This window comes from Xyrauchen texanus, chromosome 8 (assembly GCF_025860055.1).
Source record: "Xyrauchen texanus isolate HMW12.3.18 chromosome 8, RBS_HiC_50CHRs, whole genome shotgun sequence".
Taxonomy (NCBI): Eukaryota; Metazoa; Chordata; class Actinopteri; order Cypriniformes; family Catostomidae; genus Xyrauchen; species Xyrauchen texanus.
This window is the reverse complement of record NC_068283.1, coordinates 18,109,425-18,128,495: the sequence shown is the minus strand read 5'-3', so window position 1 is coordinate 18,128,495 and position 19,071 is coordinate 18,109,425. Positions and strand designations below refer to the sequence as shown.

The following is a 19,071-nucleotide window of genomic DNA, read 5'->3' as shown; positions in this document are numbered from 1 at the left end:
TTCCACAGCCTGGGTTGGTGATGCCAGACTGTGCCTTGCGTCTGAGAGATGTGATCCTTCCTCAGTGGCTTTTCCCATAGCGAGCTGTATAACATCTCTATCATTTCCGGAAACTATGGCTGATTGGGTCATTTTGGCGCAACCAATAGAATCGTTTCCTTGTCCTCTCTGACTTTGCATATGACAGAGTGAATTAGGTGTGAACACGCATATTTGCATTTCATCAGCCATTTGTGGGCATTTGTGTCCCAACAGGGCTTGGAACTTCGAGTACCAGAGGGGATAGTTGGTGTTCTCCACTGAGGCAAATAGATAGATTTCCCAAATCCTAAGTACAGTTTGAGTCTCCACTCCACCAGTATCACCCCTTGGGGCGACAATAGGTCTGCACCATAATTTAGATGGCCTGGGACATGCCGCTCTCAGGGAAAGGAGATGACACTCTCTCCACAAGAGGAGGTGACGCGTCAGTCTCATCAATGCCGTTGAATGAATTCCACCTTGGTGGTTTATATACGACACAACTTTCATATTGTCTGAGCGAACCAGAATAAGACAGTTTGCTATTTCTGACTGAAAAGTCTTCAAGGCTAGGAATACACCCAATAGCTCTAGGTGGTTTATATGACACACCCTCCTCACACCAGTCCAGGTGTCGAAAGCTGGGTGTCCATCGTACATCACCTCCCAACCTGTTTTGGAAGCATCCGTAGTTACCACTTTCCAACTGAATATCTGCCCCAGTGTGACACCTCGCTGATAAAAGGCGATTTTTTTGGCTGGGGGAGAGCGTGCTCAAACATCTCTTTGTAATGTTTGGACATGAAAGTATGCTTCTTTCAGATCTATCAGGCTTGCATGGCCTCACCAGTGGCAGATGGGGGCACTGAGGCAGCGGGCATGATGCTTTTGGCCAGGCACTGGCTCGAAACAGAGTGGGAGCGAACCAGCTGTGATACACTACTCAGTTTCGGCATAAAGTGTCTCATAGCCTGCCCATGCCCAGAGAATCCATAGTCACTTCCAGGACAGCGGTGACACGCGGCGCATGTGGCAGGGCATCCAGGCCATCACCAACTACAGGACAACATCAGTTGCCTGTGACAAAGATGCCTCCCTTCCAGATGAACGACTTCTACGCTCGGTTTGAAGTGCAGAATGACGTGATGGCGAGGAAGTCCACCCCTCCTCCCAACGACCAGGTGCTCTGTCTTACCACGGCAGATGTGAGGAAAACTCTACATAGAGTCAACCCACGGAAGGCTGCTGGACCAGACAACATTCCTGGCAGAGTGCTCAGAGGATGTGCAGACCAGCTAGCAGATGTTCTTACCGACATCTTCAACATCTCTCTGAGCAGCGCCGTCGTTCCAACGTGCTTCAAGGCCACCACAATCATCCCCATGCCAAAGAAGTCTTCAGTGTCCTGCCTCAACGACTACCGTCCCGTCGCACTTACACCCATCATCATGAAGTGCTTCGAGAGGCTCGTCATGAGGCAGATTAAGACCCAGCTGCCCCCTCACTAGACCCACTGCAGTTTGCGTGATCGTTCAAACCGTTCAACGGACGATGCCATCACCACAACCCTCCATCTGGCCCTCACCCACCTAGACAATAAGGACTCATACTTTCGAATGCTGTTCATAGATTTCAGCTCAGCATTCAACACAATCATTCCCCAGCACCTGATTGGAAAGCTGAACCTGCTGGGCCTGGACACCTCCCTCTGCAACTGGATCCTGGACTTCCTGACTGGGAGACCTCAGTCAGTCCGGATAGGGAACAGCATCTCCACCACCACCACACTGAGCACTGGGGCCCCCCAGGGCTGTGTGCTCAGTCCACTGCTGTTCACTCTGCTGACTCACGACTGTGCAGCAATGCACAGCTCGAATCACATCATCAAGTTCGCCGATGACATGACCGTGGTGGGTCTCATCAGCAAGATCGACGAGTCAGCATACAGAGAGGAGGTGCAGCGGCTGACGAACTGGTGTAGAGCCAACAACCTGTCCCTGAATGTCGACAAAACAAAAGAGATGGTTGTTGACTTTAGGAGAGCACAAGGTGAACACACTCCGCTGAACATCGACGGCTCCTCTGTGGAGATCGTCATAAGCACCAAATTCCTTGGTGTTCACTTGGCGGAGGACCTCACCTGGTCCCTCAACACCAGCTCTATCACCAAGAAAGCCCAGCAGCGTCTCTACTTTCTTCGAAGGCTGAGGAAAGCACATCTCCCAACCCCCATCCTCACTACATTCTATAAAGGGACTATTGAGAGCATCCTGAGCAGCTGCATCACTGCCTGGTTTGGGACTTGCACCGTTTCGGACCGCAAAGCCCTGCAGAGGATAGTGAGGACAGCTGAGAAGATCATTGGGGTGTCTCTTCCCTCCATCAAAGACATTTACAAAAAACACTGTATCCGCAAAGCAACCAGCATTGTGGACGTCCCCACACACCCCTCACACAAACTCTTTACCCTCCTCCCGTCTGGCAAGAGGTACCGAAGCATTCGGGCCCTCACGGCCAGACTGTACGGCCAGCTTCTTCCCTCAAGCCATCAGACTCCTCAATACTCAGAGACTGGTTTGACACACACGTGTCCTGAGTTGCACTTTAATTACTGTCACTTTATAACTGTCTGCTACCTCAATAACTGCTATGTGCATAGAACACTATCTCATAGTATGTTATGTTTACATTTTTAGAAACTGTCATCTTTTTGCACTACTGAGTACTGGTCGGCGCTGCACTGTGTCTATTGTCCTGTTCATTGTCAGTAATGTGTTGTACTGTCCCATACTTTTTGCACATGTTTGCACATGCACTTTATATAGGTATATATAGGTAGTTTATATAGGTATTTTATTTCGTTGTGTTGTCTCATGTGGTCCTGTGTTGGTCCTTTGTTGTTTTTATGTAGCACCATGGTCCTGGAGGAACGTTGTCTCGTTTTGCTGTGTACTGTACTAACTGTATATGGTTGAAATGACAATAAAAACCACTTGACTTGACTTGACTTGTTGAGAAATCATCTGTGCAAAATCACAGTAACCACAAAATTAAACATGGTTACTATTAATAACAATTTGTACTTTTTTTTTTACTGTAGTAACACCATGGTTATTACATCAGAACTATATAGTTTCCACCAAAACACATGGTAACTACAATATTACTACAGTAAATCCATGGTTAATTTTATCCGGATCAAATCCTTCTCTCAACTCCCCGACCTTCACTGTGACCAAATCACTTCGAGGAATCTCTTTTATTTATTACTAAAAGTAGTATTATAGGAAATAATAAGAGTATTGACATGAGAAAAAGTATGTCAAGGGGTGGGATTCGAACCCGGATCTCCAGCGTAAAAATACATACACATACAATTGTTACACCCAGAGCTACTACAGCTGCACATGGGGATGCAGTTTTCGATAAATTCCTGTGTTTCCACCAGACTATTGGAGTGCAAATAGTCACTTAGATATCCAATCTCTTAATCCACTAAATGTCTAACCTGTTAACCAGTTAAATGTAGCTTCCCCATCGTGAAAAATTTAAATATGGCCGACCCAAAGATACAGATGTAGATTTATATAACGGCGCTCTTTGCTTGTCACTTGCTCAGAAAACAGTTTCTATATTTCTCAATATGTATCAAAATACAAATGCAAGCCAGTCAATGGAAATATGAAATAAATAAAGATAACTCTTCTTAACTTACATATACTGTATCTAATGGCATTTCTCCAGCTGTCTTTCAATTTTATTCTGTTTCGCTTTTAGGTAATATTACACTTGTACGATGATTATTTAAATTCCACCATACGAAGGCAAATGACCACATGAAAATACTTAATCAACGGTCTTTCTCCATCACTAGTTGACATATTATCAGTTAGGCATGTGTCTTATCTGCGTTAAAAACAGATAATTACATTTTTAATTCTAACTGAATTAATTATTCATACTATAATGATGAACATGAGTTTGTTGTACGCATGCTCAATGAGTGCTACACACATGCAGGTTAGTTAATGAGCGTCAGCTGTTCAGACCAGTGTCTGATATGAGCTCCATTTAAAATCATCAAAAAAATCAGATCTGGGCCACATTCAGCTGTGGTGTGAACATAGCCAATGGAATCGCTTAAGGGTGCAGTGGGAAATGGATTCATGGGAGGGCATGCACACATTAGTATTGTCTAAGCAGACAACACCAAGTAGTACCTGCCAAAGCAGTGACAACAAAAGAAACCCAAACATTTCCAGCTAGCTAGAAGTGTGTCACTAGAACTAACAGCTTATTTATCCTCTGTCATTCTGTGGATGTCCTTCCTCACTGATAAATGCATTGCATTACACACAGACCCCTCGGGGAATGGGTGTCCTCACATATCTGCATACCTCAGCCTCACAATGTAAAATAGAGGCTGCCCTTGAAGGTGAGTGCTTCTGAAATGAGAGCATTAAAGCTGAAGAGTGTCGTTTTTTCAGGTGTTAAAATGCTTTATCCTATCCCAGCTAATCTTACGAGTCAAATATAAGAAAGCCATTCATTGGTTGATTGCTTTCAAAAAGTTGGTTGGAGCTATCAAAACATTGCTCTGTTTGAGCATCCCAACCAGCCCACCACAGCTTAACTGGCTCAAGTTTGGGGTGGAACCATCTGTTTATGGACCATGGCAGATGTGGGAAATTTCTGGGAAACCTGTTCGTAAAATTTTGCAATACCTTTTGGTAACGCTAGTCAAGCAAATATTACATACTTCATCTTTAAAGTGTGGTGGCAAAAGTCGCAAAAGACAAACCAAGGGCTACAATTCCCCTGTATGGTCGATTGTTCTGTCTGGACAGTATCAGTTGTGCACAATGAGACATTACCTGCAGGTTAATAGAAATGATACAGAGAGATTCATCCCTCCTCTACTAACCTGCCACATTCAGGTAAATGGATGGACTTGTCTTGTTTTCTCCATTCTTCTCATTAACAGCTTGGACGTAGTACCTCCCAGCATCCACCGCTGCAATGGCAAGCACCACGAGCTGGTTCTCCATCGTAATGGCTCTGTGGAGAGTAACAAAGCAAATGAAATACAGCTTTGTTAAACCATAATCGACCATTAGTCTGGTACCCTAACACATTTCGCAAGTGGAATAGAGTGACAGCATTTTAATTAGTGCTTAACTGATGTGTATTGGGTTCCATTAAACTATCTTTGCTGAACTCATTGCACTCAGGGTTTGACTGGAGGGCATCTAGTGTGGAGGATTTTCATGAAGCCCTGAGTGTTTTCAATGTACCTGAACCCTCATTCTCATACAAGCTGAGAATCAATGAGCAGTAAGTGTCATTACAGACAGAAATACAACTGTGGGTGGGAATAAACCTACAGGCTAGTGTCTAAGTGAGAGGGAGCTGATTGTTAAAACCCAGACACAGTTAATGCTGTAGTGGTTAAATTAATAGTTCACCCAAAATGAAAATGCTGTCATCGTTTACTCCCCCCTCATATGGTTGCAAACCTGTTTGTCTATCTTCTGTGTAACACAAAAGTGGAATTTCTGAAGAAAATTCTGGCCAATCTTTTCCATAAAATGAAAGTGAAGACTGGGACTGTCAAGCTCCAAAAGGAAAACAAACAAACAAACAAAAAGTTTTAAATAATAGTCGTTATGGCCTGTGTGCTTGATTCCTTGTTACTGGTAAAAATCTTGACATCTGCCCTAGCTGGACTGGATTGGTCTTTTTTATTTTAGTTAACAGAAATGCTTTCGTTAAAGGGACATTTTACCCCAAAATGAAAATGATCTCATCTTTTACTCACCCTCAAACCATCCCAGATGTGTATGACTTTCTTTCTTCAGGTGAACACAAATTAAGATTTTTAGAAGAATATCTTCACACAAAGCAAGTGAATAGTGGCCAGAACTTTGAAAGTCCAAAAATCACATAAAGGCAGCATAAAAGTAATCCATAAGACTCCAGTGGTTAAATCCAAAAGCGATATGATAGTTATGGGTGTTTCCGAAAACAAAATAAGTGATAGTAAAATTGGAGATTTATAGTAAAAAATGACTTAAATATTGATCTGTTTCTCACCCACACTTATCATATCACTTCAGAATGGAGTCTTATGAATTTATTTTATGCTGCATTTATGTGCTTTCTGGACCATCAAAGTTCTGGCCACCATTCACTTGCATTGAATGGACCTACAGAGCTGAGATATTCTTAAAAAAATATTTATTTGTTCTGCTGAAAAAAGAAAATCATACACATCTGGGATGGCATGAGGGATCAATTTGGATTGCCCGATTCCCAATGCGCTCTAATTCCTCGTGGTTACGTAATGACTCGGAGGACGAATCTCAGCTGCCTCAGTGTCTGAGACCGTCAATCCACACATCTTATTAATTAGCTTGTTGAGCGCGTTACTGCGGAGATGTAGTGCATGTGGAGGCTTTACGCTATTCTCCGTGGCATCCACGCACAACTCACCATGTGCCCCACCAAGAGCGAGAACCACATTATAGCGACAACAAGGAGGTTATCCCATGAAACTCTACCTTCCCTAGCAACCAGGCCAATTTGGTTGCTTAGGAGACCTGGCTGGAGTCACTCAGCACACCCTGGATTCGAACTCGCGACTCCAGGAGAGGTAGTCACGCTGAGATACCCAGGCCCGGCCAGGATATTCTTAAAAAATTCACCTTTTGTTTTCCATAGCAGACAGAAAGTCATTCTGGTTTGAAAGGACATCAAGGTGAGTAAACTATGCCAGAATTAAATATTTGGGTGAACTTTACCTTAAAGCAGCATTTAGGATTATCTATTTCAAGCACTCATAGGCTGATGACAAAGTGTCTAGTATTGCTCTAATGATTAATCAGAACATGCCACACTCCATCCATCAAACTAAAGATTGCATGAAAGACACTCGGTGGCAGATGTGTATTATTATCAATTTATACTAGTGACAGTCTCCCTATGATTCTTGAAGACCAAATTACCATCTCAAACTGCCGATGTGAAACAGAGAACAAGGTGCTTTGATAATCCACTACTCCACGTAGGTTGAATGGAATTGTTTCCCCTTTATTTCAGCACATGAAAGCAACAACGGATTGCATATCTCCAGCCCCAACTCCTACTCCTCATGCATAGCGTCTCTCCACCCTCGTTTTTTGATTAATTGATGACATCCTCAATTACACATCACTGCTGTCTAAGAGATTTTCTGCTCAGGCGTGACCAGCCCACAGGAAGCCCTTGAGAGGCATAACACAACTTGGAGATGCTTTGAAACTTTTGATTCGTTTTTCAAATTGGTGGGACCTGTAGCATCTTCCTACATGAGTACAAGCGCCGCAGTCATTACCGATTTCCAAGACAGATCTCTACAAAAGATTCTCAAGTTGCTGAGACATTTTCAAATAAACAAATAAAGCTATAAGCGACAAATGATGATGTACCACTATATGGTAATTAAAATCATGTTAATGCACACACTTGAGTAGTTACTTATAGTACTTATTGCTTTCACAGCTTAAAACTAGTTTGTCGGTCTTAGCTGGTTTCCCATCCTGTTCAGGCTGGTTTGCTTTGCTGGTTTTTGAGGGGTTTTAGGCTTTTGAGACCAGCTAGACTTACTTATAGCAGCTAAGACCAGCAAACCATCTTAGGCTGGTTTAAGTTCTTGTTTTCTTGTTCTACATAAAATGGCAGTAAGAGTAATCTGATTAAAGGAACTAATGTTCAATAAACTGTTACATTTATTATAAAAAAAAATAAACAATTCTTCTGTGAAGAACTAAAGTTCACTATCCTAACCATATTAAAATCTATGAAATTGTTAAGAACTTGCTGTCGCAGTATTTGTTCACTACGCATACCATTTGGTTCACAGTTTTCATAGTGATTTTACAGTGTCTTTATAGGCAGCTCATCCAATCAGAATTTTGAGTCAGGACTATCTGTCCTGCATCTGTATATATGCGAAGCCATTATCTGTATTTGTTCTGTTACTATCACAAAATGATATGTGTCTGTATCTGTTTTTCAGACAGAACTGGGTGTGGGCTGGGAAGTGGGCCAAAACTAAATAAAACACCCATTTTAAATGTAACTTTTACATTTATAATTTCTATAAATAAAATATGCCTTGTATATGCCTATCCATAATAATAACCTAAAAATAATACAAATAACAATAACAATGAATACAAAAACATGAATAAATTATTATTATTATTTTATTATTATTATTATGCTATAATTATTCAATAAAATTCTTATTTAATAATTTTTTTTCTTACCAGATGAATCTGAATATGTAGGCTACATTAACTGTGGAATCTGTTGTTAACTGGGGTTTCTCTTCATATATCTGACATTAATATCTGCTGAAGCAGAATTTTCCTTTATATCTGTGCATGTTTAACAATGTTATTCTGGAGGCAGGAGATTTAAAGCAATTGTGAAATGTCAAGCCCACATTTAGCATTTTGAATATTAAATAAAAATGAAGAAATTTAAAGAAATTAGTGTAAAACAATATACCCTACAATAAGGTGAAAGTTTGATGAGTCTATCAGGAATTTTTAAGATACACTCGATGCTGATTTGTGTGCACATATTTTAACATAATGTTATTATTACATAATAAAGGACATAATTATTTAGCTAAAGTACATGTGCAGAATTAGATAGATGCAGTAGAATAAAGTGTGGATAAATGGCAATAAATTGCAATCGGTTATGTGGAATTAAAGGTGGTCTACATTAAAAGATGGATAGACAAGCTCCACTGTGAAATCATCACGGCAGGACAGGAATTTAACTTCGCACTCAGGCTGGTTTATAAATGAATACATGGGAATCATTACGTCTGACTCGTGCAATACATTAACATTGACATTTTAAGGAGTGGAAAATGTATATGATGTAGTATCTTAATTAATGTTACTCTTGACAAGCTGCAGATGCGCACAATAAATGGAGATCACAAACTAAGTCGAGGTCGCTGCCATCCGATTTGATATTACACCCACACCGTGAGCATTTTCATTCATGAGGTCTAATATTGACTTCACAATAGTCTAATACTGACTTCACAGACACATCGTTTGGTTGTAATTTTTGATATGTTTAATTAAAATGTCGCTTTATCCTGGCGTTTCATGGATAATCAGTCAAACTAATATTTTTTTCTATTATTCAGATGAATCCGTTATTTGCTTTGAAGTCATTCTTCATGCCTTTCCAAATATGGTATTCAGCTTCGGGGCATATACTAGTAGGAACAACAGGGTTGTCTGCAATTCAGAAGCAAACAATATCAACAAGTAATGAGACAGAGCTTCAGTTCTGTTTAGAGCTCCTTTTGCCATTCCATTATTAAATGGAGATTAACATAAAGAGATCCATCAAAAGTCTGCAGATGCTTGAGTGAGGTAGGTTGGTGCATGGGTGGTTCGGCGGCCACTGATGAGGATGCATTACATCGCTGTCTGCACCCTGACACCTGGCTGCAGATCCGAGCTGGTCCACATCTGGGAAATAAAGGCACCCTTCACAGATGTCAGCGGCAGCTTTGAAAGTTCAGAGCAGCCCACCTTGATGGACTTCTAATTATTAAATATGCATAGGCTGAAATGGCTTGGTAAGCATCAGAGCCTCCGCATTGATGTGTACATAAACAGCTCACCTTTATGATGATTTAAGTGCCTAATAGCGGAGCGTGTGATCACACAACACTGTGTAAATCTGCCGGTGGATGTTTGTGAAATGTGAAAGGCAGAGGATGAGAGTTTACCTGGTTTATGCTGTGAGCGGAATCGATGCGACCTGTGTATAAAGCGATTTTAAGATTAGTTTAGCTAGTTTGGATTCCATTACAATTGTATAGATGAATGGCCCCTGCTCACGCTTTGGTAAACAAAGCACAGTGGGAAAGATAATGTGACGGCTTGTTTCTGATCCCCCAGGACTCTTTGATATCAGCCGACAACTTATTAAAAATGCAGGTTTGGAGCCACGTGAAATGTTAATCCACTTAGGAAAGGTGCTGGGAAGCACAGGTAATCTAAATATTCAAAGAGGATGGCCATTTCTATTTGCTGAAAAGGCTGTGCACCCGCCAGGCGAAAGCACCAATACGAATCGTGCCAAATTTGTTTAAGCAGCCAGATATTTCCAATATGAGAGAAACAAATATAAAGATCTATTTACTGAGATATGCTTTGACAATAATGTCAAAACACTTATTTTATCTTCTCTCTTTTGAAAACAGAAGGAAAAAAAAGCTTTTTTTGGAAGAAAAATGAAACAATGGCATAATTGAAGATGAATTACTCTGGAGAGTTTTCTGAATATTGTTTACCTGCTGCTTCGGTGGGACGTGTCTGTATGCAGTTCATTACAGTCAGAGGAGCCATTCATGTTGTAAAGCCTAAGAAGCATGTGCACGTCAGTAGTGTCCAGAACCTAATTCTCTTGGGCACTGGACAGACCACTAGAGAGATAATACATTAATCAACATGGCAAGAACCTGTTTTCAGAAAGCCGATTTGTTTTCATTTACTGCCATAAATTACACCCTCAAAATAGGCTTCCCAGTCTGAGATGTATGACAAAGTAATTAAAATGTCAGCAACTCATATTGTGCTCCTAGTTCCTGGGAGCCCAGCTGTGTGCATCTGACTGTCGTTACATTTTGATTTATGATGCTCTCGGGCCTCTCCCACCCATATCTTAGGACAGAATAGCTTACCACATTGACGCCTTGGGAGCAGAAAGAGGAACAGGAGCCTTGCTGCCCTGAGGCAGAGTTTGCCTCAAAGTCATGCCGCAAAAGAACAGATCAAAGTCTATCTTTAAGTAAAAAATTTAGGTAAACTATTTGGTCAGGAAATATACTGTGGGTCTTCAATTTAAAAAAAAAGACAATAAAGACAGATTAAGTGTCTGTTTATCTCAGACTATAAAGAAGAGATGAGATGAGACAAGATGAGACCAGATGAGAAGAGGCCTGCAGTAAAAAACAAGACAGTATAAGTGTCTTTTTACATGAGACTATGAAGCAGTAAAAGAACTAAGGGGCGTATCTTTAGAGGGCATAAAGGTGTCCATAGAGAGTGATACTGTGTCTGCTTTTCCCATTAACCCTCAGGATCACACAAATAAATGCTAAAAGTTAAGGAAATCAGGTCATGGCAATTTTCTTGTTGGAGGCTCAGATGCCTAAGGTGGTCTGTGGGCATTGGTCTAGCCTTTTCCCCTGTCATGCTGTGTTGTGTGTGGCAAAACAAATGTCTCACAAACACATACATCACAAAGCATAGGCTCTCTGAAAGTTGCTGAACCAAAAGTCCAGACCTCCCTATGTGTTTAGCCCAAACTAAAATTGAGAGCATCCACAAATCTCTGTGTCCCTTTTACCTCGCCTCACACAGAACAGAACTGTTCCCCTCTTTTGAGTATGCATTCTGCAGCCTACTAATCCTCTTAGAAGGTGTTTAGTGTAAAATTATAGAAAGGATTCTTTTGAAAGCAAACATTTGGACTAAACTGCCAAAGTGGCATTGAACTGATCGCAATGTATAGTCAGGACATTAATAACGTGAAAAATTACAATTCGAAAAAAAATATATATATTTTCAGAACTTTTTTAATTACTTCAAAGAGTTCTCATAAAAAAATCCTCCATGTGCAGCAATGACAGCTTTGCAGATCCTTGTCATTCTAGCTGTCAGTTTGTCCAGATACTCAGGTGACATTTCACCCCACGCTTCCTGTTACACTTGCCATAGATGTGGCTGTCTTGTCGGGCACTTCTCGAGCACCTTACAGTCTAGCTGATCCCACAAAAGCTCACTGGGATTAAGATCCATAACACTCTTTTCAAATTATCTGTTGTCCAATGTCTGTGTTTCTTTGCCCACTCTAACCTTTTGTTTTTTTGTTTTTCTGTTTCAAAAGTGGCTTTTTCTTTGCAATTCTTCCCATAAGGCCTGCACCCCTGATTCATCTCTTTACTGTTGTACATGAAACTGGCTTTGAGCAGGTAGAATTCAATGAAGGACATGTGAGGCGTCTATTTCTCAAACTAGAGACTGATGTACTTATCTTCTTGTTTAGTTGAACATCTGGCCTTCCACATCTCTTTCTGTCCTTGTTAGAGACAGTTGTTATTTGTCTTTCAAGACTGTAGTGTACACCTTTGTATGAAATCTTCAGGTTTTTTTTTTTTGCCAATTTCAAGCATTGCATAGCCTTCATTCCTCAAAACAATTATCAATTTAGCATGATTACTCATAAGAAATACCACCATAAGGATAAGGTTTTGGAGTGATGGCTGCTGGAAATGGGGACTGTCTAGATTTTATCAGATATTTTTCAAACAGTGATGGTGCTGTTTTATACATCAGTAATGTCCTGACTATACTTTGTTATACAGATGAATGTCACTTTGATAATTAAAAGTCTGTACATTATTCCAAACTTTTGGCCACCAGTATATTTACAATCACCATATGCATATTGTTACCCATACACATTAACCTGATAAACATAATTAATTATTAAGACTTGTTTACAGATAATATCTTATATTATTTAAGTGTCTTCTCACACCATTGGGAAATTATATATAAATAAATATATATTTCAAATGCAACTTCATTGTCAATTAAACCCAAGTCTGCACCAAAACCTCTGCATGAAACCACATTTAGTGTAAGTCATTGGGAGGTACCTGTTCAAAGAGCCATGGGAAAGACTGTTTGAGATGCAAAAGTTGTTGCTAAACTCTTTTGGCTTAAATACACAAAGGCCTGCAAAATCTGTTAAGGCTCTTTAAACACTGTTTACACAAAAGTGTTTCATGGTAAGAAAATTGCCTTGTTTGCCCTATATGCATCTATGCACATCAATACTAGTTAATCCAGGTCCAATTTTCCAACTTGCAGAAGCAGAACTGTTCATTATGTCAAAGTAAAAGCTGCCATTCCCACGGCCAGTATAATAAACGAATGCTTAATTATGCATTAACATCTAACAAGTTTGTGATAGGGAAAAGCAGGTGCGTCCAAACATCTCCACGTTTGTTATGTTACGTTGTAAGATGTATTCAATGTGGTGTAACATTGTATCTGTTTTGGTTATGTATTTTGGGGTGGGAATGTCTAGTGTGGCATGTCTGTTTTTCCCCTGGCTTTTCTCTCTCTCTCTCTCTCTCTCTCTCTCTCTCTCTCTCTCTCTCTCTCATTCTTCCTCTCACTCTAATAACTACCAGGTGAGAGCACTAACGAGAAGCTCTCCTGATTGTTCTGGCTATGAGCTGCTGGAGGATTATTCATTCCCTGTCTCCTGTCTCTGATGTGTTGTTTTACTCTTTTGAGAATTTGTTGTATGCCACTTGAGATGGCATTTGAGTCTATTGAGTGAACTGTTGTTTAAAGGTATTGTCCTAAGTCAATTGTGCCTTGGACTGATTACTTCTGGAGAATTCTGTTTTCTCTTGTTTTTGGGTAGAAAGGGAGTATATTTTTATTTCCATTTCTTTTCTAAGAAAGTTAGTTCACTCCCCCTTTAGGAATTAGTGAACTTTTGTTTGTTATTTTGGCCTTTGCCCTCTCCTGAAGCCTTTTTGCCTACTTTCTCATTTAATGTAAAATAAATTCATTATTTTGCATTCTAAAAACAATTTGTGAGTGCTGGGATGGAAGAGGGGAACCAGCACCAGCACTGGTTTCTTTAAAATATTCATGTTCACATCAATATAGGCAATAAAATATATTATTATTGCCATCAAGTTGAGAGAATGGTGAAAACTTTAAATATTGAGGACTGTGGTAATGTTACAGGGTAATGCTCTCAACGAAACTCCAAACTCTTCAACTCGCCGTCTAAAAAAGTTCTGCTTAAAAGACTGTTTAACAAAGCGAATGAATGCATTGCATCCTTATATACAACTTTCTTGTCACTTCAAATGGGTTTTCTATGCGACTCCCAGTGCCAAACACAGCAGACCACATAACTCTCGGGTTTAAATTATCTCCAGAAAGCCAACTTTTAATGCATATTTTAAAGTATAGTCATTTTCAAGTATAGTCAGGACACCCCTCTCGCTTCGGTGGACGGCGCCACCGAGAAGGGCTACTCCTCCATCCCCCTGGTCGAGGATTCGGTAGCAGCACACCTTTGCCCGTCCTCCGCGAGATGGCGGTCTAAGCCAGTGCTCCCGTCTAAGGCCTGCAGAGCGACTTCCGCCTATGTTGGCCGCGCCTATTACGCCGCCGGCCAAGCCGCATCTGCTCTGCACTCCATGGCCGTCTTACAGATCCTCCAAGCGGACCTTCTTCAGGAGTGGGATGAGAAAGGCAGGCACCCAGAGGCTGTTACAGATCTAAGAAGCGCGACGGACCTTGCCCTTCGCGCCACCAAAGCTGCAGCCCAAGCTCTAGGGAAGTGCATGGCCTCGCTGACTGTGACCGAGAGACACCTGTGGCTAACGCTAGCCGACATGGGAGAAGCAGAGCACTCCACGTTCCTCAACGCACCGCTCTCTCCGACCGGTCTCTTCGGCTCCGCGGTGAGTGGCATTGTTGACCAGAAAGCCACCCAAGCCATGAACCTCTTCCTGCCGCGTCGCGCTAGCTCCTCTGCAGGCCGCCCATGTGACCAGCCTCCTGCACGAGCTTCTTCACAGCGCCCAGCTCAACAAAGTCAGACTTCTCAGCGTCGACAGGGCGGCCGCCCTCGATCGCGCTCAGATAGCCGCCGCAGACCGCCGCCCCCCCGCGGGCCTCGGTCTAAAGTTGCGCTGAAACCTGAGCAACCGAAGTCCTCCTAGCCTTGTTGAAAAAACGACGGCTCAGTCCGCCGCTGGCGGACCACCGTCAAAGCTTCAGCCCCTGTCAGTCCCCCTCTCTCAGGCTACTACAGTGGTGGATTCAGCAGCCAACAAGCCGGTGATACTGCCCGCTTGCCTGCACTCAAGCGCCGTTTTCACGGCGACCCAAAGAAATCTTGTAAAGAGCAAACATGCCTTATGTGTAGAAAATGTGCCCACAATCCAGTGTTCACCCCTACACACAAGCATTACACTTCCCGTGTTCCTATCAGAGCCCACTCACATAAAGCGGACACAGCCGGCTCGAGTGTTAGAGTCAATAAGCGCGCCCACGAATCCGTCGCAGCGCCCTTCTCTGGCAGCTCTGTCACACGACCAGCCTTATGTGTAGAAAATGTGCCCACAATCCAGTGTTCACCTCTACACACAAGCATTACACTTCCCGTGTCGATCAGAGCCCACTCACATAAAGCGGACACAGCCCGCTCGAGTGTTAGAGTCAATAAGCGTGCTCCGCGAATACGTCGCGGCGCCCATTCTCTGCCCGCTCTGTCACACGGCCAGCAAACACTTCTCTGTATGTAAGTCCCGTGCCCGTGACTATGCTCGCGCATCACTTAACAGATGTGACTCTTTCCCCATTCACCTCAATCGGAAGTCACTCACAGAACAGCCTGTCCCTGCTGTCTGCGAGCAGTCACGCATAAGCACAGTAAGCGCGCTCACACATTCTGTTCAGCGCGCTGTGTGCAGCAATCAGGGCGATTTGGCCATTCACCCTCTAGAGTTACGCTTCAAAGCGTGGGAAGCTATCCCAGGAATATCCAAATGAGTGTTAAGCACAATAAAACAGGGCTATTTGCTACAGTTCGATCGCCGCCCTCCCCGCTTCAGAGCGCGGCTCGAAACTATTGTGAACACGGAAGCAGCCTGCATGCTTCATTCAGAAATGGCAAACCTTCTGTGCAAAAGAGCCATAGAGAAAGTGCCGCCTTCGCTGAGCGAGTTGGGGTTTTACAGCCATTATTTTCTTGTTCCCAAGAAAGACGGCGGCCTCAGACCAATATTAGATCTCAAGGGTTTGAACAAGGTGCTTGCAAAAAGACCGTTCAAAATGCTTACAATCAGGAAACTCCTCGCGCATACGCGCCAGCGGGACTGGTTTATCTCTCTCGGTCTGAAAGATGCCTACTTTCAGATTCAGATAAATCCCCTTCACAGGCCATTCTTGAGATTCGCCTTCGACGGCCAGGTTTATCAATACACCGTCCTTCCATTCGGCCTGTCTTTAGCACCCCGTACTTTCACGAAGTGCATGGATGCGGCGCTCGCACCCCTGCGGAGTCAGGGCTTGCGAATTCTGAACTATTTGGGCGACTGGCTGATTATGGCACAGTCACATACGGAGCTTCTGTCTCACAGAACAGTTCTCCTCAGCCATCTGAACAGTTTGGGTCTTGCAGTCAATTGGACCAAGAGCTCACTAAAGCCCAGTCAGGCAATTTCCTTCCTTGGAATAGAACTAGACTCCGTGGCAATGGCGGCTCGCTTATCTACACAGCGCCGCGCCGTGTTCAGCGACTAGCCGCGTCCTTTCAGATGAACAGCCTCACGCCTCTGAAAAAATTTCACAGAGTGCTAGGTTACATGGCCTCAGCCGCAGCAGTACTTCAGCTGGGTTTACTGCGCATCGCCCCTTCAGCATTGGCTAAACACCCGCGCGTCTCGCTGGGCTTCTGCCACAGGCCGCCAGCCGATCAAGGTGACTCAGACCTGTATTTCAGCTCTGCAGCCCTGGACAGTGGCCGAATGGTATCAGCGGGGAGTGGCGATGGGAGCTGTATCTCGCCGAAAAGTCATCTCGACAGGCGGCGTCCAACACGGGTTGGGCGCGGTCTGCGAGAGCTCTCGGTTTTTGGCCTATGGTCAGTTCAGGAAAAGCTACTTCACATAAATTGTCTGGAAATGATAGCGGTGGAGTACGCGCTTATGCGCTTTCTCCCGGTCATTCAGGGTCACCACGTCCTGGTCCGTTCGGACAACAGATCTGTGGTATCCTACCTAAACCGTCTGGGCGGTGTCAGATCCAGGAACCTCTTCCATCTGACGAAACGCATACTGAGTTGGTCCCAGTGCCACCTGCGCTCGCTGAGGGCGACGCGCGTGCCAGGCCACCTGAGCGGCGGCCCAGACAGACTGTCCAGAGACAATATTCCTCCAGGGAATGGTCCTGCACGCTCAAACAGTCCAGAAGTTATGGCGCATATTCAGCAGAGCAGAGATAGACCTCTTTGCGTCAGAAGAGAACTCTCACTGCCCAATATTTTTCTCGAAAAGCAGGGCAGCTGGCCCAGGACTGGCCCAACCGCCTGCTTTACGCCTTCCCTCCCGTCTCGCTATTGCCACAGGTAATGCAGCGGATCAGGGAAACGCGTCACTCGGTGCTCCTCATAGCCTCGCGTTGAGAGAATCAGACATGGTTCCCGGAGCTTACGCAGCTGTCACTGACAGTATTGCGCCTCTTCCGCGTCTTTCAGACGCTCTGAGCAGCTTTTCGTTTCGTTCGGAGGGCGCACCAAAGGTCTCGCCGCCTCGAAACAGACACTGTCTACATGGATAGTGGACGCTATTGCTGCCGCATACGCGTCAAAAGACCTGCCATGCCCGTTGGGCATTAGGGCTCACTCCACTAGAGGCATGGCCTCATCGTGGGCATGGTCCAGCGGGATTTCCATTCACGACATATGTGTGGCAGCGGGCTGGGCTTCCCCCTCCACCTTTGTCAGATTTTACAATCTGGAAGTGCCCGCCCTGCAGGCAAAACTACTAGCGGTTTAATACGCTACAGCTCCCCTGGTGAGCTGCACTGATGGGACTCATTCCACACAGACCGGCACCGCCTCTCTGTCGTTCCCTTCCCACTATGTGCTTATGTATTACACACACACTGGCCCGCACTCTTGCCGGCCAAATATTATTTCCCCACTCACAAGGGCTCCCCGGGTCCCCCACCCCGGGGCTCATGCAGTGGATGCTTGGCACGCACGGCGTTGACAATGGGTTCCGTGAGCGTAAGCTAGCTTACGCATATCTGAGAGAACCTCTCGTAAGAGAACGAATCGGTTACCTAAAGTAACCTCGGTTCTCTCTAGATGAGGAACGATTATTGCGTAGCCGGCCGTGCTTCACGCCACGGCGACTTTCGCTTCATTCAATGAAAACCAGGGTTCCAGCCTCACGAACTACGCTTATATGCACTCTAGCCATGCCCATTTTGGCGGGCTTTGATGCAGTAGCGCGTGGACGCCTCTCATTGGACGCGAGTTCGCCCAAGTTCGATCTATAGGCTGCAGCAGTTGCCGCAGAGCAACCAATGAGCTCGCTAGCTAGCCCGCTCAAGGTCTGCAGTTGCTGCACTGCGTTGACAAATGATACAAAATTAAGGATAATTTTTTGGCTTCAATATCTCAGAAAAGATGAATCTTTCCCGTAGCGTAAGCTAGCTTATGCAATACTCGTTCCCTCATCTAGAGAGAACCGAGGTTACGTTAGGTAACCGATTCGTTACCTGGAGTGCGAAAAAGAAATAAACAAATACAGTTCGAGGAAACCCAAGTAAGGACACAACAGTTTAGGTTTACTGGAACTTTTAAGAGAACTTGGGGAATGGTAAATGTAAGAGTTGCACTGTTCCATTGACCTCTGTAAATACATTAAATTTAAACAAAAGCATTGCTCCTTTCCACACAAAGACAATCAATAGAGTGGCACCAGTATCTAGGATCTTACTGGCCCCTTGCCACCCCCACCCTTTCACAGCCTACAATAACGAACTTAAAATATATGAAAATTAGGGCCAACAATCAATTACAGTTTTTAATCAAATTAATTACATGATGTGCCGATTAATTAATAGCATCCCAATATTTTTGAGACAGGCCCCCAAATAAAGCTAATTTTGAATAAATAAAATCATCATACATTTTATATAGCCCTAATACATATTCTAATTTTATTTAATACATGTGTCACGTTCCCTTGTTGTCTGCCCCGTGTTTTCTGTTTCACTCAGCACGTCACACTCCATGTCACGTTCCTAGTAGGCCGGCCCGTGTTTTCACCAGTCCGTGTCTAAGAAAACTACACTTCCCATCTTTCCTTGCCCTCACCACCTGCCAGCACTCACTCATTGTTTTCACCTG

At 43.6% G+C, this 19,071-nt stretch overlaps 1 protein-coding gene across 4 annotated transcripts in view; it reads right to left on the bottom strand.

Annotated features, from left to right (window-relative positions):
* LOC127647329 (protein sidekick-1-like) overlaps window positions 1-19,071 on the bottom strand; it is a 474,624-nt gene that overhangs the window by 195,129 nt on the left and 260,424 nt on the right. For all 4 annotated transcript variants that reach the window (XM_052131502.1, XM_052131501.1, XM_052131503.1 and 1 more), the window contains exon 5: window positions 4,946-5,079. In XM_052131502.1, coding sequence (XP_051987462.1) covers window positions 4,946-5,079 — 134 coding nt within the window. The remainder of the gene's footprint in view (window positions 1-4,945; window positions 5,080-19,071) is intronic.